This window comes from Pholcus phalangioides, unplaced genomic scaffold (assembly GCF_987345545.1).
Source record: "Pholcus phalangioides strain wild (caught in Gottingen) unplaced genomic scaffold, Ppha-v1.0 ptg000011l_1, whole genome shotgun sequence".
Taxonomy (NCBI): Eukaryota; Metazoa; Arthropoda; class Arachnida; order Araneae; family Pholcidae; genus Pholcus; species Pholcus phalangioides.
In genome coordinates, this window is record NW_028301604.1 from 2,105,164 (window position 1) to 2,127,744 (window position 22,581).

At 35.8% G+C, this 22,581-nt stretch overlaps 2 protein-coding genes across 4 annotated transcripts in view; one reads left to right on the forward strand and one right to left on the reverse strand.

The window, feature by feature from the left end:
- The first annotated feature begins 33 nt into the window (after positions 1–33).
- Positions 34–4,449, forward strand: LOC149079934 (uncharacterized). 2 transcript variants are annotated; one of them, XM_089238821.1, is made up of 4 exons: positions 34–110; positions 360–458; positions 1,761–1,934; positions 4,098–4,449. In XM_089238821.1, the coding sequence occupies exons 1-4, from the start codon at positions 98–100 to the stop codon at positions 4,259–4,261; spliced, it is 450 nt and encodes a 149-aa protein (XP_089094947.1). In that variant the 5' UTR covers positions 34–97; the 3' UTR covers positions 4,262–4,449. The 2 variants fall into 2 exon arrangements, with proteins under 2 accessions (XP_089094947.1, XP_089094946.1); XM_089238820.1 differs by lacking the exon at positions 34–110 and having other exon boundaries at positions 180–458.
- Positions 4,450–6,944: 2,495 nt separating this feature from the next.
- LOC149079935 (proton channel OtopLc-like) overlaps positions 6,945–22,581 on the reverse strand; it is a 32,059-nt gene continuing 16,422 nt past the window's right edge. For both annotated transcript variants that reach the window (XM_089238822.1, XM_089238824.1), the window contains exons 5-7: positions 21,806–21,960; positions 18,097–18,343; positions 6,945–9,082 (exon numbers count right to left, since the gene is read on the reverse strand). In XM_089238822.1, coding sequence (XP_089094948.1) covers positions 8,145–9,082; positions 18,097–18,343; positions 21,806–21,960 — 1,340 coding nt within the window. In that variant the 3' untranslated portion in view covers positions 6,945–8,144. The remainder of the gene's footprint in view (positions 9,083–18,096; positions 18,344–21,805; positions 21,961–22,581) is intronic.

Sequence of the window (22,581 nt, forward strand, 5' to 3'; positions counted from 1 at the left end):
ACTGTATAATTTGAAATGAGATTGAATAACAAAATGATCTTGCTTATTTGGCATCACTAAAATTGTTGCACGTGATTCTTTGTTTATCAACAAACAAATGAAGTTTTTGAGTACTGTATCTCCATGGTTACAATCAGTTGTGCGCTAGATAAGATTAGTAATAAAATTAATGTCAAGTGTGTTATATATATATATATATGCCCCATTAAAAGCGGACATCAATTTTTATTATGTCCGTTAAATTTTAATTAATGCATTCAATGTGATTCTTATTCTTTTTGAGTATAATGAAATGCATTATGAACAATAGCTTCAAAGAACCATGTGTCGTAACAGTTTTTTTAATTTTTTGAATTCAGTTCTTGCAGTTGGTTGTGTAAGTGGGGGACTCGCTGGGTTTTTTCTAGCGATATTTGTTTATTCGAATTACAATGCCGGTGTTTGGAGCCTACTTTCAGGCAAGTGTAACCTTCATTCCTTCTTATTTTTTTAAGTAATTTGATAAACAATTTGATTTCGCTTGTTGAAAGGTATACCCGCATACATTTCTTTTCTATATCCTTAGACAGGGTGTCCGTTCAGGCTGAAGGTTTTCTAAAGTAATGGCTTATTTCAGGATTTGATAAATCCCAGATTGGTATGGCGATGAGAAAATCGGTATTGGTGCCCAAAATTTTCTATGTATGATTGCTAAATTGGAGTGTGAGGATGACATAAAATTTTTCTGATTTCATTGTAATGCGTCTTCTAACATTGTCAAGGCGTCATTAAGAAAAAAAAGTTGAAAGAAGAAAAAAAACTACATTATTTAGGACTGTTTTTCTTTGGGTGAAAAAAACCAAGCTTGGCTCCTAAGAAATTTTGTTGGTGCTTAATTTTTTTTTTTTGATTTGTCTAGCCCTTGCTGATAGTGAGAAAACCACCCATGATTTAATAAACTTTAGTGGCAATAAAGTGGGGAATTTTTTTGCCTCGTTTTTATTTGTAGGTCAATAAAATTCAGTGTGTGCACTATTAGTGGTTTTAGAGATACTCAAATGGTATTCAATCTCTTTTCAAGCATTTAGCAACATTTGAGGTGTTATTAAATCAACTCCTGCACTGTTAATACGGTTAATGCAGGCTCCACATTCCACTCTGTTTGTACACAACGTTTAACAGAGTCACTGATTTAAATTCAGCTAGCCAAAGCACACTCCTAAACTTACGTTGTAGCATCTGCATGCCAACTAGTGCTACTAGTCCCCTCTCCTTAGTGCTACTTACTTGCACATGTATTTCATACACATTCCTCTGCTGAATATTTTACAAATTGGTTCATGCTAGAGAATATGAATCTGAGTGTATGGGTGGCTCTGTTTATTTATATTGTCTGAGTTATGTATGGTTTGTGTTTTAGCAGTGCCATCATCTGTCTTCCATATTTTGAAGTAAAAATGGTAGATGCCTGTATTTTCATATTGTGTAAGTATTGTGTTAAAGTATCTGCCTGCTCTCTGCTGAGAGATTTTTTTTAAATGGGAGAACCACACGCTGACTGCTTTTGAAAACATCTCAAGTAGCTGTTGACAGTGCACATTCTCAACCTTGGTAGAAATTTTTGATAAAAATCTCGGAGGAATCCACTATCAATGGCGCAGTACTTTCATAACTAAGTATGTGGGGTTCTATCGTAAAAGCCATTAGTTTTTGGAACTTTAGCCTTGACACCTTTTATTTATGTATAATTATACATATTTTTCTTATTTATTTTATTTCAGCTATATTTGCAGCCTGTTGTTTACATCTCAACATTTTGTATCTCGTGAAGAAGTTGAAGAACTGGTACAGCATAAAGAATTTAGAAGGGATCAAGTCATTTAGCTTAGTTGTATTTTTGGCATCTATTGTTGCATTGGGAATATATCTATCATTAGCAATAGTAAAAAAAGAAGGTAAGCTTTTACTAATAAAAACAGTTATTTCTATCTCTTCCAATATGAATTTTATGTGCCCGAGTGGTGCAGTGGTAAGATGCTCATCTTAACCATGAAGATTACTGTCAAAGTCCACAGGTTTGAATCTGGGCATAGAACATCAGAAACAAGTTCTTTACCTACTGAGCCTGGGGTGACCACCAATAGATGGTGCCTACACAGGGCCGGTTCTGGACATTTTTCAAGAGTAAGCGAATGATATTTTGGTGATAAAAAATTGCCCCTCTCCTTCAGTTGGCGCCCTGAAAAATCGCCTCCTTTCAGTTGGTGCCCTAAAAAATTACCCCCTTTCAGTTGGCATCTTCTGCGGCAGCATAGTTCTCAGGATTCAAGATCCGGCCCTGCTCCTACATTTCCCACCAAATTCCACTGGTTGGAAATTGCTATATGGCAATAAATGGCCAGAGTTGGTTTGCAGTATAAGTATGAATTTTAAAATATCGGTTAGGCTTGATGAAAGAATACAAAGTTGTTTCATAGTTGCAAGGACGCCGGAACCTGTCTGATAAGGTTAAGCAATATTAGTCTTATGAATGGTATTGCTTCATAACACCATTCAAACTTAGTCATGAAAGATATAAGTCAAGTTACTACTAAAAGTGCGTTTTGTAATATCTCTGAAGAAATTTAAATTTTAAATTGCTACTAATTTGTATGCCCATAATTTCTAGGCTAATATTGCGGATTGGCAACCATACATTGATTTTCTACTAAATTTCTAGCATAGAAAGAGAAAGAATTCAATTCCTGGGCCCAGAGTAGAGTCACCATTCTGCTTATGTAAAGAATTTTTACAGGCTAAATATCAATACAGTTGAATCTCTTTAATAGAAAACAAAAAGACCCTATAAAAATATTCCGTCTGTGTTTAGTTATTGCTTTTCTCTTTAGCTATACAGGTATCCATCGCTTTACGCGATTTCGCTATAACATGGTTTTTAAAAGTTGATTTTAGTTCTGGAAATGGACATGTGAATTGAAGATATATAGAACATATTTTCCTTTGAGGATGAAATATACTGGATTTGATGATGTGGCTAAAACAAATATGAGAGAAATTCTCAGATACAACTCACCCGATCAGGGCCAGTTCTGGACATTTTTCAAGTGCAAGTGAATAATATTTTGGTGATAAAAAATTGCCCATCTTCGGTTGATGCCTTCTGCGACCGCATAGTTCATAGGATTCAAGATCCGATCTTGCATTAGATCTCACTGATGAACAATGTTTCATAACACATTGGTAATGCCATGAGAAATTTAATTGAAAAAAACTGTTTCAGTGAAACTAGAGTTTTCATGTCTTTGCTACTAAAGCTTTTATAAGGAAATGAAAAATGCTGCTTGTCAGTTGAATCTCTACTGTCTCATTAAAAAAACGTTATCAGCCTATCATACCAGGCTCTTCAGGAAAGAAAACATCCACACTCACTAGAATCAATCAGAAGTAGTGAAGACAGAAAAAGTATTAATTCATTCATATTGGCTAAATTCATGGGATTTAGCCAAAGTTTCTTTGCTGTTGAGTTAAATTTTTTAATCCTTCTGAAGAAACCCCTTATCCCTATTTTTCCCATGTTAAATTCAACTCACCTTATGTGACTATTTTGTGGAACCAATTAATCACATAAAGCGAGGGATGCCCGTACTTCTTGGAGAGATCAATATTAATGTAAAGTCTACCAAGATGTTCAAAAAAGCTGACTGGGCTAAAAGATCAGGTGGTTTGAACTAATTGGGATTTTTTTACTTCAACTGACTGTAAACTCCTCAGAAAAAATGTAGTTTCAGTGTGCTATATTTTATCAAGACATATCTTAGCAGTTAAATTACATTTAAAAAAAAAAAAACCCCTAAAATCCACTTGCTTACTTCAAAAAATGCCTCCAAACCATTTTTTGTTAAAGAAATTGCAAATACACTGCTGTAATATGGCTGTCACTTGCAAAAACCCTAACAGAGGTTGGTGACTCCACTTTGAAAATCACTGAAATAAACTATTGGGAAATACATAATTTTTAATATGCATTTGTGTTTAACACAAATTTGCAAATCAGTTTTTTTTCTTATGTAAATTTTATTACTCATATCTTTTTTTATAAAATTTCTTTATTAATTCAGAATATTCTTTGAAAAATGGATTTTATGCAGCATCAACATTTGTAGGTGTGAACACTTATTGGACATTTTGTATATTTTGTTTTGCTACAAGTTATCAAAAAGCATTGAGAAACATAGAGACACCATTACTGAGTGGAGTGAAGATCTATCCAGATTATGAGTAAATGCCAAAAACTTTCCTGATGCTAATTTTTATTTTAAAAACATTTCCAAATGTCTTATGTATCTGATTGTAAGAACAAGGTTTTATGCTTTCCAAGTGTTTTTAAATTCTTTCTTGTGTTAGATTTTTTTATTGTTTGTTCATAATGAAGATATCTACAATAAAAGTTTAGTGCTTTATAAATGCTTATTTTCATGTGGTGTGCCAAATTAAACGAATTCTTTTCTTTTTATCTTGTTTTACATTTTGATGGAAATATGAAATTCATATAAAATAAAGTAATTGTGTTTCCCAAATTTGAATATGTGTTGATAAGACTATCTGTGTATCTCTATCTATGTTATGCTACAGAAATTTAAAGGATGGTACTGTTTTTCACATTATGGATCAAGATCATACGACCACATAGAAATTTAGAAGGATATAAATAATTTAATCTTAGATTTTGATTGGCCAAAGAAAAAGAAAAGAAAATTTAATGCTGGAGGGTTTGAAGCAGATTAGAAAAGGGTCAGTTGTGGCTAGATAACTGATTCTTTTTGTGGTTTATAGGCGTTAAAAACTATGTATCAATATATTTTACAATCATAATATCTAGCTAAGGATCGTCAAGATCTACAATGAACACTGAATACTCATATTTGCCAATATGAGTATGTAGTGATGGGACTTCGTCCAAACACAACTACAGTATATAAATGAAGATGTTATGGGTGTTGGAACCTGGGGGGAAGGGCTGAAGCTATTTGAACCCCCAATAAATTTTGTGAGGGGGACTAAGCTCCCCCACCATTAGGTGGGGAATACATGAATATACAATGCAACACACCCTTCTCTCCTGCGTACGTGCTTGAGTCCCACATATACGAGACAAGTAGCAGCTTTCAGTGCCCCCCCCCCAATGTTTTCTTTATATTGGCCCCTCTGGTAGATGCTGATATATCAGCTTTTCATCTGATTTTTATCTCATGTCATATTACTTTCGATTTTAAAATATAGGTTAAATACTGTAAGATTTATAAAGAATTCACTCATGCCTTTTTTAAAAGTTATCTTCAATTTCTTTATTGATGGGAAACAGTTTGTGTAATTGTGGTGGGATTCAGAATTGATCGTTCAGATTGGTGGGGAGGTAGAGAATATAGCAAACAAACACAATTTCACATGGTAAGCCCCCAAAGCAGAATATGCCAAAATCTGTGACGTATATCGTAAACAAATTAGTGCTACTGCAGAACAATCTGGAAGAATTTTAAGAGAAAGTGCAGAAAATGTTATTATGGGGATTTTTACCACAGAACATTTCCAGTCAGCCAAGGGCTTGTTGCTGAACAATGCAAAACATTCTGCTTTGAGGATGGTAAGTATGGTCACAAACATCATGTAGAAGGGCAAAGTATACCCAGAATGTGAAGAAAAGGATACAGTAGAAGCAAGTGGAAAGTCAAATGTAATTTGTGTTCTCATTATTACTGGCAAATGATCGTTTTGCACTGTTGTCAATATATACAAGCAAATGTTTGATGTTGCTGTATTCAGTGGTTAGGGTGTCATTCCTCATACAGCTGTCTAATCACTTTCCCCTACTGCACTGTATGTTGATGCATAGTAGAAAATTCATGAAACACATAATCATTAGTATTACTCCTATGAAGTCAACTTGTAGTATGATGACCGGCTGCAGTTGTTAGAAAACTTTGTATGTGAACAGAAGTTACGGATGGACACCCATCGCCTTGTACTATGTCACATGTACATTTGCCACCTTGTTTGCCTGTGGGAAATTGTGCTGTTTTGTTATTCCCATTTGAAAACCTGCATATACACTTTGTCAAGTGAAATGTTCCAGTGTTCATACAATTCTTTTGTTCTATCAATTTAAACATTTTGATGTCTTTCTTGGAACACAATATATGTTGTCGAAGTCTGGGAATGTTATTGCTAAACTGCTACATCTAGTAGATAGCCTACTCAAACACAAATGTAATTTTGTTTCTTTCGAATCTTGTTAAAACCCAACTCAAAAATTCAAATATTTTTGTTTTATTCCAAATTTATCAAAAAATTTATGTTTATTTTTAATTTAGATACTAAATATCCTCTAACGAAAGAAAAGATACTTTTTTCTAGATATTAAGCTGAGGTCAACTCAGAAAGAAAAGTCTTCTTGTCTCTGCCAGGAATCGAACCCCAGTCCTCTTGCAATCCAGGCAAGTGTGCTCCCATATACACAACTTATCTATTTCAGTTTCAAGAGAGGAATTCCTGTAAGCTTCGGACCATTCAATCCATATACATCACCAGAGACCCGACCTTGCTTTCCTTATTTCACACACTTTGGTGTGACATGCTGAAGTTGAGACTTAGTAGACCCCCCAGGTGGGACAGTAGAGAGAGCACTATGGTTTTTCTCAGCCCAATATACCAAAGAAAGAGACTAGTTTCTTGATATTATGCAGAGGTGAACTCAGAAAAGTCTTCTGGTCCCTGCTGGGAATCAAACACTGGTTTTCTTACAATCGAGATAAATGTGCTACAATGTATACCACTAGAGACCCGAGTTCGATTCCTGGCAGAGACCAGAAGGCTTTTCCAATATCCAGGAAAAAGTCTCTTTCCTTCATACATTGGACTTATATAAATCCCAGAAATAACATCTTTCATTGCATTCACAAAAAATAATAGAAATTGCACAATGATTTATTGAAAAAAATGCAACATCATATCAACTAAAATTACATAACAGCATATGAACCAGCATGCTGGGACATACTTATTAACATAAGTGAGACAAGGCACATGAATCATTATATATACATATACAGGTTTCATCAAGAACACGTGGAAACATGAAAGCACATGTGGAAATGTATTTGATTATTGTATGTCATATTCCCAGCCTATAGAAAGAGGGCATTTAATATGTAATGAATTACTTTTGTTTTCAAATAAAAAACTTTAAATAGACATTTTTCATAAGTATGTGTATGAGATCATTATGATCTAGTAAATTTCTCCTACTTCAGGCTAAAAGTTGTTTTCTTAAGAAACTAATCACATCTTTCAGCCAGTCTGAAAAAACTTTTTACACAAAAATTAAAATATACAGGTAATTGTAGTTTACCAAAAGAAAAAAACATCTTTGACTGCAGTTGTTTTAATGTACACATAATCAAAATATATGTATAAATTATTAAGAATCCTGCAAATATATCACTAAAAAATATTAATGATAAATTCCACATTGAACAATGAAGGTATCAACATCGTGAGATCAATAAAAAACAATTCCATTATTCTGGTGGATTTAATACAATTGAACAAAAAAAATTACTAGGTTTTCAAAAGAAAATCTTATTCACACGAATTTTATTCGAAGTACACAATAAGAGTGGTAATAAAATGGTAATTGCTTATTAAGCCTCTGACATAGCAGGAACATGAAATAACAAAAACATCAATTAAGCATCTCACTTTTCTAGAATTTAGTACTGATATAGATTTCCAAGGATTCAGGGGATAGCTTTTTTTTACACATGAGTAACAATGTTTCAGTTTTTTTTTTGAAACTTAATGACTCCTTGAGGTATGACAAAGAAAACATTACGACTGCCGAACATGACTTTTTTTCTCAATATTTGTTCAAATTTTTTACTCAGTAAGAGAAAGGGGTATATCTTTTTTATACAATAAAAAAGAGAACCAAGTCCATCTTCAAGAAATGAAACATTTGTCAATTTTTTTTTCATGTTCTGTTTTTCTTAGTATTATTAAACAATATAAATTAAAGGTTGTACATTCAATAGTAATTCACAAATAGTGTTGTATGTGTATGCATGTCTTTTGTATGTGTTCCTACTTTTTATACACTGCTGATTAAATTTTCAATTTTTACGGATTCTGTAAGATCTGTTCCATATTTCCATTAATGAAATAGCAGAGTGAAACCTATAGAATGTAATAAGTGGCACAAAAATTCTGCTTATTATAGACCACACAATATCGCCATAAAATCTCCTCTGCAAACCGCTGTTAGAACCTTGCTGCACAGTCATTGACTCCAATAGCCACAAAGATAAGCAGCTGCATGCAAGAAACACAACAACATTTCTGCCAGGGTTTTCATCTTGGATAGACAATTTCAAGCATTTTTTAGCTACCTGATGTATAAAGAGTGACTGCAAACAAGCCTGAAGAACCATCAAGGAGCCATCTAGAAAAAGTAAAAGATGCTCTGATGTGTCAACTCCCATTGCACCAACTACTATGGTAAAACCACCATAAAGATAGATTGCACACATTCCTATATTTTGCAATGTTTCTGTAAGTTTGCTGAGGTGGAAGATTTTACATTTTACATTCTTTATCTGCAATAAACCCATAATTGGAGATAAAACGGATGTCCCTAAGATAATACAGTGTAGTGTTGATATATTAAAAACTGTACTGTATTTTTCTGGTGAGATTAAGGATAGAATCACAATAATGATGCTAGAAAAAACTAATATAAAACCCAGGGAAAGTCCTTTGATGGAACGATGACAACAAGATGAGTCTTTGTGAAAGGAATCCTTTATGTCTTCAGATAGGATGGCAGGATTACGAATATGATTTGTTTTTAAATGAGAATATTTAAGAGTTGACCACATGGCACTTATAATTGCAGCAGCAGCGATGCAATATTGTACAACAAATGGATAAAAATATGGTGTTGCTAGCTTCCATAAAGAACCAACTGTTGAGTTCTGAAGGCATAACTGGAGTTGCAAAAGATCTTCTGTCTTCTCATCTTGAGGTCTTCGCCACCAGCAATTAGTAGTAACTGTAAATTGAAAAAGTAATTAAGTATTTATTATACAGACATGCCAACATTGGCATGAAACCTCCCAGTAGTGGTGAAAGTTGAGCTTTACCTAATGGAGGGTGGGTCCTCGTCTGGACAACAAAGTTCAATATGATCACTTGAAATTTTTTTAAATTTGAATTTGTTTTAAATAAAAACGTCATTAAAATAATAGCACCCCATGGAAACGTGGGGGTTAGGTTGCATGACCTTCCCCCTTACTCAAGTAACTTTACAAGGTCACCGTATGGTGTTACATCGCCATACTTGTCCTCATCATAAACTCGTCCTCATAAATACGCCTCACTTACCCATGCTTTAATTCATATGGCTGAGCATTTTTTACATAAAAGTGTGGGCATTGCTGTACTCTTCTCCTGTCACAAAAGTACATAACAACATGTATTTCTTTTTGATATCTAAAGAGACTATTAATTGTCATTCTGTGTGTGGGGGGCACAATACCTATCTGTCCATTCCTCTCACCTGTACATACCACATATGCCTGAAAGCAGTGTCGTCTTAAGGCATGGGCCCACCGGGGGGCCGCAAGAGAAGAGAGGGCCTCACAAAAAAGACATCTGGTGGGAAATTTTAAAGAATTTGTCTGGTAGGGCCTCAGAAAATTCACTTGGCGGCCTGGGGGCCCGTGATGCTCTTAAGACGGCCCTGCCTGAAAGAGCGGCAGCACAGCGAGTAGTTCAGTTTTTCTGGAGCTAATAAATAAATACTCCTGACTTTTGTTTTTTTTTTCCCTCACCCACACATAAACCAGTTGCAAGTGCATCGCCCCAGCCTTGTAAGACGGAAGCACCCCTCCTTTTCAAAGAGCACGTATCTGTCAATGCAGATACAAGTTCTTCGAAAGGGGGGGGGGGGGGGTGAGGGCGATAGTTCACCTTCACTTTTTTTAGTTGGGGGGGGGGGATGATCGACACCGATCGGATACCTACAATCTTTTCGTTCGTCTGATGCCCGTTGATTGTAATAAATAAATCGTACCGACACATCCCGCACACTTCAATTGGAAGTTGAGCAAATCACTTAAAGGTACATCATACGCAGTGTAGACGAGCCTGCAGGAGCTTCAAAAGTGTTTAGAACTAGGGGGCGGGGGCTCCTCTTAATCTTTACTTACGCAATTTGTGAATTAATTCAGTTGATGCTTAGATCCATGCCGTAAATTACCGTAGGTGCTTGAGCACCCTGGCTCCGACACCACTGCGAGCCTTTACAATGTCCTGCTTACGATAGTTTCCTCCTATCCCGATGGTTATCCTATGGCTAGCCTATGATTGCTTGAAACAGGATGTTTACACCCGTCCCTCTTCGTTGGCAAACTTTTATTTTGAACCTTCTCCACTGATAATGAATGCATTTACGTTAATCGGCGCAAAAAAGAAGACGTATTAGTGGTTCATATTCTTCATAACATTGAATACAAGACCTCATTCAACCCAAGAATGACTTCGAAGACCACTGGGGGCGAAAGGGTCCGTTTCCCCTCCCCCGAAATGTTAGAAAATGACTGATATACAGGGTGGATCCGACCTATTCTGCCAAACGAAAGGGGGTGATAGACGAGCCAAAGTGGATCATGAAACACCCCACCAACCCTGTCCAATCTCAAACCGTTCTCGAGTTATGGTGAATAATCGATTTTAGAAGAAAAAAATGCGTCAAGTCTGAAAAAACCAGAATTTGTGAAGTTTTTGAAACACCTATATGAAAACTAAGCACACACTTGAAAAGAGCATAAAAATGCTATAAGGTGACACCAATTTCATCGAAATATCTGGTTTTAATGGTGAGCTACAACCGCTGAAAGATTGGCAAAGTTCAAAATTGCATTGTCGCTAAAATTTTTAATCGCCAATTCTCCAAGCACCCTTCTAGCTACAATCGGTCAAATTTGCCAACAACTTGTCCACTCCACCAGCTTCCGAAAGAACTTACAATAAACCATATCGGTTTCCTGGTTCAGGAGATATTTACGGCCGTATTCACCAACACAGTTCCAACTGCAACGCAGGTTAAACGATCAGCGATCGACACGGATTGGTTAAAATCCTTCATTTAACCAATCCGTTTTGATCTTCAATCCTTTCACTTGCGATTGCAGTTGAAACTGTGTTGGTGAATACGGCCGTTAGTTTTTTGTTCGCAAAATATATATATATACATCACTGAAATCAGCGTTTGTCGAAGTAAATATTCAACGAAAATTCGGAATTGGCGGTTACAGATTTTGGCAACAATTTGATTTAGCACAAAAAATCCTATGAGGTGACATTACCTCTATCTACAGGATATACGTATTTAATGGTGAGTTACAATCGTTGAGAGAGATCGCGCGGTGAAGTGAAAAATGGGGAATTGTCGCCAAAACCTACTAAAATTACTTCGACGAACGCAGATTTTAGTAATGTTTTGCGAACAAACTAAATTTCTCCTGAACTAGATGACCAATATGGTTTATTCTAGCCTCTTTCGAAAACTGGTGCAATGGACAATTTTTTTGCAAATTTGACCGATTGTAGCTGGAAGGGTGTTTGCGAAATTTTCAATTAAAAATTTTGGCGACAATTCGATTTTGAACTTCGCCAATCTTTTAGCACTTGTAGGCGCTGATTAAATCCAAATATTTCAATGAAATTGGTGTGACCTTATAGGATTTTTCCCCTACTTTCCAAGTATGTGCTTAGTTTGCGCGTAGGTCTCTCAGAAACTTCAGAAATCCGGGTTTTTTTAGACTTCACGCATTTTTTTCCTATAATCGATTATCCACCATAACTCGAAAACGGTTCGATATAGGACAGGGTGGTGTTTCATGATCCACTTGGGCTCGTCTATCACCCCTTTCATATGGCAGAATAGGTCGGATTCAGGGGCGGTCTTATGGTGATGCGACCAGTGCAATTCCACAGGACGCAAAGTGATGAGGGGCGCCGAAACACGTTAGATATACATTACTAGAAAAATAACTGTACAATATACATGAAAAATGACCGAGATGAGAAAAAAATTGAAAGTTTAAGAAGGGCCGTCTTAAGAGCACAATGGGCCCCCGGGCCAGGTGATTTTTCTGAGGCCCTACCTGGCCAATTCTCGAAAAATTCACCTACTTCTCGTATTTCTGAGGCCCCCGGGCCGTGCCTGGCTGGGCCCATGCGTTATGATGGCACTGGGTTTGAGTGTACGTAATATTAAGGCACGTATACACTAGCACGCCGATCTTGCAACCCACGACCCCCTGCAGCGGTTCTAATCTGCTCGTCGGTACACAAATTTCCTTTTTGTTGCGTTCTTTCCTTTGTGTTCGTTGAAAAAAACGGATTCCAGGTAGGTCCAGTGAAAACAGCTCAAGAATCGTTTACAATACCGTACAAATTACTGAACAACCAATTGCGAATGTTTTCATTGCATGATCCGCGCGCTAATGTATACGCGCCTTTGAGCTCTTTTCTTTTCGTTTACCCCTGCTGGAGATTTTGGGGGAAGACAACCTTCTTTCTCTTTTGTTGTGCTGTAAAAAATAAAAAGGAAGGAATCTCCCTCTGTCACTTGATTTTTCTGCTAACGAGTGTTTTCCTGGGTTGTGGAGAGCATTACAGAAATTTAATGTGGTTTTTTTTTGTTTTATGTGGGCGAGATTATGAGACAGGGGCCTTTCATGCCTCTTTTTTCCTGACTTGTATTAAAAATGCGGAATCGAATCGCCAACACTACAGTATTTTTCAAAAAATATGTATATTAAATAAATATATTTGTGCCCTCTCCATATATAGGATAGGATGGGGCGTCAAGTCCGAGGTAAAAGGGCGAAAAAATGGGAAAATGATTTCTGCACGCTCTAGGAGGAGCGAAAAATCCAGGGTAAAAGGACAAAAAAAATTCGACATGATATGCTATGACATAAAATATTGCTGTTTCTTTGAACGCATCAAAACGAAGCGACTGAAACAATTTTTTTTTTAATTGGTGGGGGGAGGAGGTGGACCAAAAATAGGTCCCGCTCGGGTAGAGATTTTGTCTCGAGCCGCCCCTGAGTGCAACGTATGTGCGTAGACAAAAATTGTAACAAACCATACACATACACAACTGAACATCTTTTCGGAGTTTCATGGATCTTGTTCCAGATACTCGGTGAGCAATGGTAAAGCGTCCTATGAGGCTCCTAGACAGTATCTCTATCTAAGAGGCCTTGGTAAGGTGTGGCTACAACGGGACTCTAAAAAGACATCTTTTGCACCTTGGTAAGGGACCATGGTCGAGGGGATATTTTGGTGACAGACTTTCTTCGGTCGGTCAGTCAATGAAGGTTGCAGGAAGGTCGTAATCACAAATCAATGTCGAGATAGCTTGCTTGACAACATATGCAAACCGACTTTCAAGAATCAAAAACCTCAATATAAATTTGATCGAAATGAAAATCTGGTGATCCTAGTGAAATTTTGATCCTTCTGTTCAATTTTAATTTTTGTTATATTCGTTTTCTATAAGTTTTAAGAATTTTAATCATCTTAAAAGAAAGTCATTTTGAAGGGGTATAAGTCATTTCATTCTGGTTTTCTCTGTTCTTGATGTGAATCTTGAATAAGAATTAAACAAAACCTATCGAATTTTCCTGCTTATAATCCACAGATGCAAACTTCGCTAGTTTGAGAAAAAAGGCACCATATGTATAGTCAACATCATTTAAAGCTGCTCTAGAAGGTGTTGATATAGTCCGCAGCGGTGTATAACCCGCATGAGAAAATTTCATTTATCAATCTCTCAAGGAGGGGGGGGGGGCTGTTAAACACGGTTTTGAGGAGAAAATGTACTAGTATGTAACCCATACATTTTTGTATTATTATCTAACCCATCTATAAATTTAAAATAATTTGTTTTTTGTAAATAAAATTTTTAACATAATTATAACTAATCAAACCTCTCTAAGAAAAAAAAGCTGTAGATAAGACGAGGTGGTTTATCATTTGATACTTTTCGTCGCACCGCGATCATTTTCTACACACGAGGGCTAATTTTTTTTAAGACCGGGACCCACAATTTATTGCCGATTCCGAACGGCGGACTTGTTTTTTTTATACTCATTGAGAGGTTGGTGTGCTAACCTCTCGATGGGGGTCTCCCTGCGGTAGCAATTTTTTCTGCGGTCATGTCGCCGTTTCTGTTGTACCCCTGTGTCAGGAAAGTTTTCTGATAAGCACGAACCGGGTATCGAACTCGTGACACCTCTAAACATCCTTTGGTACTTTAGGCGAGTATCTTGTCGACCTGGGCTACCGCGCTCACGGTGGTTTATCTACACTATCTAAAGCCGCTTCAAAGTTAAAACTCTTCATGCAACTTTGATCCACACTAAGAAACACATTTCCAACGTTTTGCTTTTATTTCAACGTAATTTTTTTTAAACGTATAATCCACGGATTACACGCAATAGGGTAAGTAAATTGGGATTTCTATATACATAGAAAAATAAGGAAATAAAGTAGCACACCTCACATATCCAAAACAAAGAGGGGGCGTGCCAAATTGAATTAGAATAAGAAAAATTTCGGATATGTATCTTTGTATATTTGAAATGAGGTTTTTTGAAGCTGATGAAATAAAGAAAATTAAATGTATGTTACGGTAAATTTGTGTGTGTTGAATCGGTAAAGCATATCGGTAATGCACCAATCGTCTCGGTAAGTTTGATAAATTTCTCAACATTTATCACTTTTACCGGTGATTATGCATAATCCTTTTGGACCCTATATGCACAAACGTGCGGGTTGCTATTTTCACTTTATAGATATTCTTTTTTTAACCTCAGGGATGTTCAGCCCAAACTTCAAGAATTGTGCGTTATTGTTGGAATTAAAGCCGAAGTTCCCGAGGTTCAAAAAATCTAGAGAGAGAAAAAACAATGGAGTTATAAGGGCTCTCATTCGGCTCGGGGGCCTGATGCACCGCAAGTTGCCTCAGCCTGGTTACGGGCCTGCCCATGGGCGGAGATAGACTTGGAAGTCTGGGGGGGCACGATGATGATGATGATGATGTCAATTCATATATACATATATACATTAGATCAGCCAACTCCACCTTTGACGCTGGCGGGGGGGGGGGCAATGCACCCCCCATATCTCCGCCCATGAGCCTGCCCCGTCCGATTCACAGTACTGGGTCTAAAAGGGATAATTTCAAATGAAGTTCATAAGTTTTATAAATATGAAAAAAATCATATATATAGGGAAATATATCACTTTAACTACTTTTATTATCAGTTTAGCCCTTACGTGATCCTTGCACTACACGTATTTTACCATACAAATGAAATTAAAATAAGTGAAGAAGATAGATCCTCTTCTCTTTTTGTGATGAGTATCCTGCGTAAATGTGTGATGTTTTTTTTAAATGTTTTTAAAATCTCTTAATTAAATCAAACAAATTGGTTTTTATGCTTGTTAACAAGTTTAATAACAGTAACCCCATTCTAGGAAGTTTTTCTGACTTCTTCGTCCCTTTATATCCAAGCAGGAGGTCGAGGGTGCAGGTGCGGGCGCAATGGGGACGATCACCCCACCAAGAGCTTGATGATATGGGAGAATGAATCTGTCCCGTATTTTACGGTACAGTAATATGACTATAGTCCGTTTCAGGTTAACTTTGCAGTGAAGGGGAAGCTACGAGGGAACCGCATCACTCGTTGCTATGGGAACGAAAGCCTCTTAACCAATGTATCGATGCGCGGCCTCGGTAAAGTATGGCCGATTCTCGCCAATCTCACTGAGAAAAATATTTTTTACGTGTAACGTAATTGCGCAGTTAAATTAGTAATAATTATATAATTAAAAGAAAACCATTGCCGATACTTGCAGAAATTAAAGTGAGGTTTTTGAAATCATTTGTTTTGTTTTTTGATTAGAAAGTGTTTTGAAATTTAGAAAAAATAATTATCTTCTATCAGCGTGTCACTTACTCTTCATTGATGTGCCGTAAGTAACACTAAAAATTTCAAAAAACAGCCATATGTTTCTGCAATATTTCCCTTCCCTTAGCTGAAATTTATTTACAAAAAAAAATCCAAACGAAATATTATGAAAGCAACGTATAATTTTAAAATACTGTATATTAACCATGGCTCTCAAAAACTTGGGGATTTTTAATTTTTTCTTCAATTCATATGGAAAAAATTAATGTTAAATAAAATTTTTGAAGCCAATCAAAAAAAAAAAAAAAATAAGAAGAAGCAGATTAACTCTGTTTTCACGTGTAAATGCAGGAATAGCACCAAATAATAAATTCTAAACTTTTCCGTATCATTATTTTCTACTCACTTTTCTTGCCGAAATTTTCGTCGCTCGACCTCCCCCCTTCCCCGAACGGTATACGTCGATGCCACTTATTTTCACGACAGCTTTAGTCTTTTGTTACGGTTGATGTGGTGCGTGGCTATCTCTGGTGAAAATAAAGACACAACTGTCACATAAAAGATGAAAGCCCAAACCACTGTGGACCCCCCCCCCCCAACTCTCATTTATTTTATCTGAAGAGACACTAAAAGCGAGGGGCATCGAGAGAAACAGGTGGGTGGAAGATGGCTTCCGTTCGTGTGAGTGTAAGTCGCGACTCTGTCAACACTCTCCGTGATCGGAAACTAAAACTATCTCATAAACATGGCAAAAAATAAATAATTAAAAAAAAGGAGGACATAAAACCAAAACTTCTGCACCCATAGAGGGCCTCTCATAACAATATCGGTGCTCTCGTGGAAGAAAAACACTTCTTGTAATCTATGAGTGAATATCTGAACTCACTGAAGCCTATTTTTGGGAGAAAATAAAACTGATTGAATATTCGTTTTTATGTAAGCCTATAACTGCATGTAAAACAATGAAAAATTGTATCGTTATGGAAAATTAAACCAAATAACGGAAAAAAATATATACAGTATACAATTGCGCAATGGAAAAAACACGAGTGATATTGGCGGGGAAAATTTCTAGGATATCGCGCCAGAGTGTCGTTGCCGTTGCTATGGATTTTTGATAATGGTAACCAATATTTTTTATAATTTAAAAATTTTAAACAAGTAAACATCGGTTCAAAACGATGTTTTTTCAGTATTTTTTTCAAAATCATAGAAAAAATTGAAATATTCTGTATAAATGCTCATCTTATACCTCCGATATATGAGAACTATATTTTGCGGCGAAGGAATACACTCTCTACCTTTCTCTTCACTGCAAAGTTAACCTGAAACAGACTATAGAAATAAATCGCCTCTTCCGACACATCACTCTGGGTCCGCGCCTGAGGGAGAGGGGGCGCCACTAGGTCTAAGACCAACCCTGGTCGGATTCACCCTGTATGTGGATTAACATGTTCAAGTCTACTGTCCTATCACTTTGCCTCCACCACGGAAATGCCAGTAGTCCTCTCAAAATAAATTCCTGGGTACGGCCCTGACTGGGGACCTACGGAATATGGTTTAAGGATCACTGCTATATGAGCTATTGACACGAGATTCTGCATTCCTATGTGTTTCCTATGAGCCTGTGGGTATCAGGGCCGCAACCAAGGGGTACTGCACCACGTATGGTAGAGGCGGATCAGGGCAGGATTCACTGCTGCACTTATTCTGCATATGTTTTTTTCCTGTTCTAGTAAGTACTGTATGTTTCTTTTTTAGATTCAAAATAGCTTTCAGACTTCAGTTTTGAACAGTGTAGAAATATCTGTTATAGTTACAGAAAAATTAGTTTTTGCGTTGATCTGTTTGCTTATTTAATTTTTTTGGGAATTCTTTTAGGAAGACGCAAATTTTTGTTTAGCTCAAACATCTGTGCATAAAAATCAAATGAGAATATTCCTAAAGTAGGAATAGATCCCCGAGTCATAAAAATGGATAGCTGATTGATCCTCTAGAAAAAATTAATATTTTTGTTTTTTTAAATAAAAATATGCAACATAAATTTTATTGATAAAAGGATTTTTATACATACAATATACTTTGTGCATAGGTCCATGTTTGCTGATGTCTGGTGAGTCGGGGTCAGATTCTAAAGTATGCATGCTCAAAGAGAACTCTTTCGATGGCCATACTTGGCTTGAGTTGTGCTTTACGTGAACAGCATCCAACCAATCTTCAGTAGATTTCCATAGTATTAGCCTTAATGCAATTATGATATTTGTAGCTAAGAGGTGCATGAGAGCAGCGTGACGAAATATTCCAAGATAGTGAGAAACGTTCTGAAAAATTAAAATAGTTTTATAACCAGCAACTTTTTTTTGATACTAACATATTTTTACTACATAGCCTATTTCAAATGCATATACAACTAGTTGCCGAAGAAGTTGGTGTGGCTGTCAAGTACGGTTTACATTTGCATTTGAATTGTAAGCATCATTTTATACTTGAGGTCACTCTGTAATAAAAATATGACCGTACTACTTAAAAAAGTATCTCTACAATGTGATTCAAAAAAGATAGGCCAAACTTACGACGTGGTAGTACACACCCAACCAAATAATACTTAGAAGTTATAAAATGGCATTAATAAACAATATTTACAGGAATGGCTCAAAATACCGACCGCCAACCTGAGTATACATCTCACAGAAGCAATGGAAGGATTGGCGAAATGCCCCTCTCTGAAACACTGAACGAGACTTTTTTCTAATGAGCACTGCCAAAGCCCAAAGTTGGCCAGTTCACCCGGCCAATGTCCGAAATTCGGGCTTTCGACAGGCTATGGCCGGCCCTATATATCGATCCCTATGATTCGGGGTCATCGCTACTTTGGCGTATTTTTTGTGATAATTAGGGCCATTTATAATCAGCCGTAGCTAACCATAATTATTATGGTTAGTTATGGCAGCCCTAATGATCTAGGGATTTAAAGGAACCGACCAAAGCCCAGCGGAAGCTCGAAATTCGGACATTGACTGGATCAACTGGGCTGGCTAGTTCGCAAACTGGACAACTTCGGGCTTTGGCAGTAACATATACACAAACAAAATCTGAAGCCACAATAGGCGAATTGCCCAACAATGTGGAAATAAAGGCCTTACATTAGTAAAATAGTATAAATATATAGTATATAATATACAATAGTATTTCGTTACAAAAATTTGCATCAGGGTTCTTCTTGTTTCACTTTTTGAAATTTGCATACGTGGTTGTTTTCTTCAACCCCACACTCACAACAAGAATGATACTTTTAAGGGGTGTCATGACCCTTTAAGTCGAATTTTCAAAAATGACTTCAAAAATGTTTCATTCGATTGAAAATAAAATACTAAAAATTTCGTGTCAATTGGTTAATAATCCTAATAATCGGCTTCTTTCATAATTAAAGAGAAAGAAATATGAATTATAGTGTAAACGTATACTAGAGAGAGAAAAAACACTTCGAACGCGATTTTCACAGATTGTAGTTTTTGAGCTCATCCGTAAGATTTAAAGAAAACTACTGCCTCAAAAATTCTGAATTTTTGCAGAAAAGTTTAGTCGATATGTGTTAGTAAAATAGATTTCGGACTTTGATATCTGACCATTCGTTAGAATTTTATGAATTTTTAAAGTTTGAAAAAAAAATATATATAAATTTTAAAAATCTAAATTTCACATTTTTTAAAAATCCTTCCATTAGTCAATTGCTAAATCTGAAGTCTATTTCACTAACACATATCGACTAAACTTTTCTGCAAAACTTCAGAATTTTTGGGGCAGTAATTTTCTTTAAATCTTACGGATGAGCTCAAAAACTGCAATCTGAGAAAATCGCGTTCAAAGTGTTTTTTCTAGTATATGTTTACACTATAATATTCAGTATTTCTTTCTCTTTAATTATGAAAGAACAAATTAACACGAAATTAAACCAATTGACACAAAATTTTTAGTTTCATTTGCAATGGAATGAAATATTTTTTGAAGTCATTTTTGAAAATTCGACTTCAATGGTAGTGACACCCCTTAAGTTTGTAAAGTAGTCACTTCCCAACGAATCATAAGCGTCTTGTATGGATGCTCACGGATCCCTACGATCCTCCGCGAGAGGATCGTAGGTATACCGTGAAAAATTTTAAAACAAATTTTTTTTGTTTAAACAATTTAAGAAGTCCAAACATAATTTCATAACCTGAGTTTTTTTTCGGAATCTTAGTTGCCTTTTTATTACAATAGCAATAAACTGTTTTTGTTGGGTTAGTAATTAAATCATTAAAACCGTACTTTTCAAAATCTCAATTCAAGTGTGCCGCGAAAGTTCAACTGCAGGTTCAACAAAGGAAAGGTTGAAAAACACTGCTGTAGAGTGCCTTTACGTTTAGTTTCTGACATGGTAAACTACGACGATAAATGTTTAGTTTGGTGTAGGCCATCCTGTTTGGCCTATTATTTTGAATCACTCTGTATACGGAGCATAGGCGGAGATAGACTTGGAAGTCTGGGGGGGGGGGCGGTCATTATTGCTGGGGGGGGGGCACGATGATGATGATGATGATGTCAATTCATATATACATGTATACATTAGATCAGTCGACTCCACCTTTGATGCTGGGGGGCAATGTCCCCTTTCCCCCCACATCTCCGCCCATCATACGGAGGCGTAAGATAAAGATTGTATACCGACGTGTAGGCATGGAAGCAGAAGCGCCGTCCTTACCTGACGAGGAGCCCGGTGAGAAAATAATAGCGGTGCCGGAAGCATCTTAATAATTTCGGTGCCCCTTATCTCCGATTTTATTATATTCGGTGGGAGAGGAGAATCAAAAATTCAGAAAATGAAAATCATGAAAATTCAGAAAATGAAAATCATGAAAATTCAGAAAATGAAAATCATGAAAATTCAGAAAAAATGAAAGAAATAATATCGCAATTGATGAAAATTCAGAATAAATGAAAAAATAATAATTTCAGAATAAATGAAAAAATAATAATTTCAGAATAAATGAAAAAATAATAATTTCAGAATAAATGAAAAAATAATAATTTCAGAATAAATGAAAAAATAATAATTTCAGAATAAATGAAAAAATAATAATTTCAGAATAAATGAAAAAATAATAATTTCAGAATAAATGAAAAAATAATAATTTCAGAATTCATGAAAGAAATAATTCAGAATTCCAGAAAGTGATGGAAATTAAGAATTTAAAAAAAGATGCAAATTCTAAAATTTATTTGAAAAACAATTCTAGAATTGGCGGGAATTCCAGAATTCATGAAAATTCAGAATTTATGAAAAAAAAGGCGAGAATTCCAGAATTCATGAAAATTCAAAATTTATGAAAAAAATTATTGTTACCCTACGTGCGGGGCCCGAAGAGACCACAGTTCCTAAAGGCGTCTTTGCATGGAAGCATAGCCATTCGGATCTGTCTTTTTAAACCGTGGGCTCCGTTTTAATTATCTCTCTCATGCGTAAATTTATAATTTGTGTTAATTGCATTTTTAATTGGGTTGCTGTATTTTTGAAATATATGACATCCATATTTTTATGGGCATCTTTTTATCAGCCACCTCGTTGGGCATTTTGCCTGTTGTGGCGTTGTATTTGTATTTGTAAAATAATCGATAAAAATTATCTTAAAGTAAAGTAAAATATCTTATGTCTCTCTATGTGGTTAAAATTACGATTAATCTGCGTGCAGTAAAAGAAAAATTTGAATCTGATAGTCTAGATTTCTAGAAAATGAAACGTTACTTACTCTAACATCCATGAATAAGAAGTGAAGTTGGAGCAACGAGAAGAGACCGTGAAGTACTGGCTGGGCCAAATTCAATTCGTCCATGCAATTATGTGGCATAGTGAATATTGAAGCGATTTCAAATGCATTGCCAATCAATACCACGACTCCAAGAACTTAAAAAAAAATAACAAAAAATTATAGAATTGAAAAATTATTTCTTTTAAATTTATATAGAAGGTTAAAAAGAGGAACCTTCGTCGCGCTAACTAGGAACCTGATAATCATATTCTAGTTCAAATATAGGAAAAAAAATTAAATAAAATATGTAAAGTACATACAGGTGAACTTGGCTAATTCGAACTTGCTTTATTCGAATTTTAGTGTCCTATTCAATTTGATGTTAAAAATTACCTGTTTAATTCGATCTTTTTTCCTCATGTTTCGGAAAATTCGAAATTACCTGTTTAATTCGATCTTTTTTCCTCATGTTTCGGAAAATTCGAAATTACCTGTTTAATTCGATCTTTTTCCTCATGTTTCGGAAAATTCGAAGTTTGATACAGATATGTATGTTTATTTTCTCAGAACTTCTGGCTAAATTTGGTCATTCATTTCTTTATTCCATGGTTTACTGATCGTTTCCAGAATATAACACGTAGCCAACATTGAAAAAAATTACAACCAACAAGTCTAAACTTTTTTGTTGTGGCTATTAAGCAATAAGTAAAAAGCAATGTTTTCATTAATAGTTCCCCGCACCATCCTTCGTCTTTCCGTGGGCAGTTGGAGTTTTC

Coding starts and splice junctions, on each gene's coding strand:
- LOC149079934 (XM_089238820.1), top strand. CDS start 323: ATGTGTCGTAACAGTTTTTTTAATTTTTTGAATTCAGTTCTTGCAGTT. Junction 459..1,760: donor TGTTTGGAGCCTACTTTCAG/GCAAGTGTAACC, acceptor ATTTTATTTCAG/CTATATTTGCAGCCTGTTGT. Junction 1,935..4,097: donor AGCAATAGTAAAAAAAGAAG/GTAAGCTTTTAC, acceptor TTATTAATTCAG/AATATTCTTTGAAAAATGGA.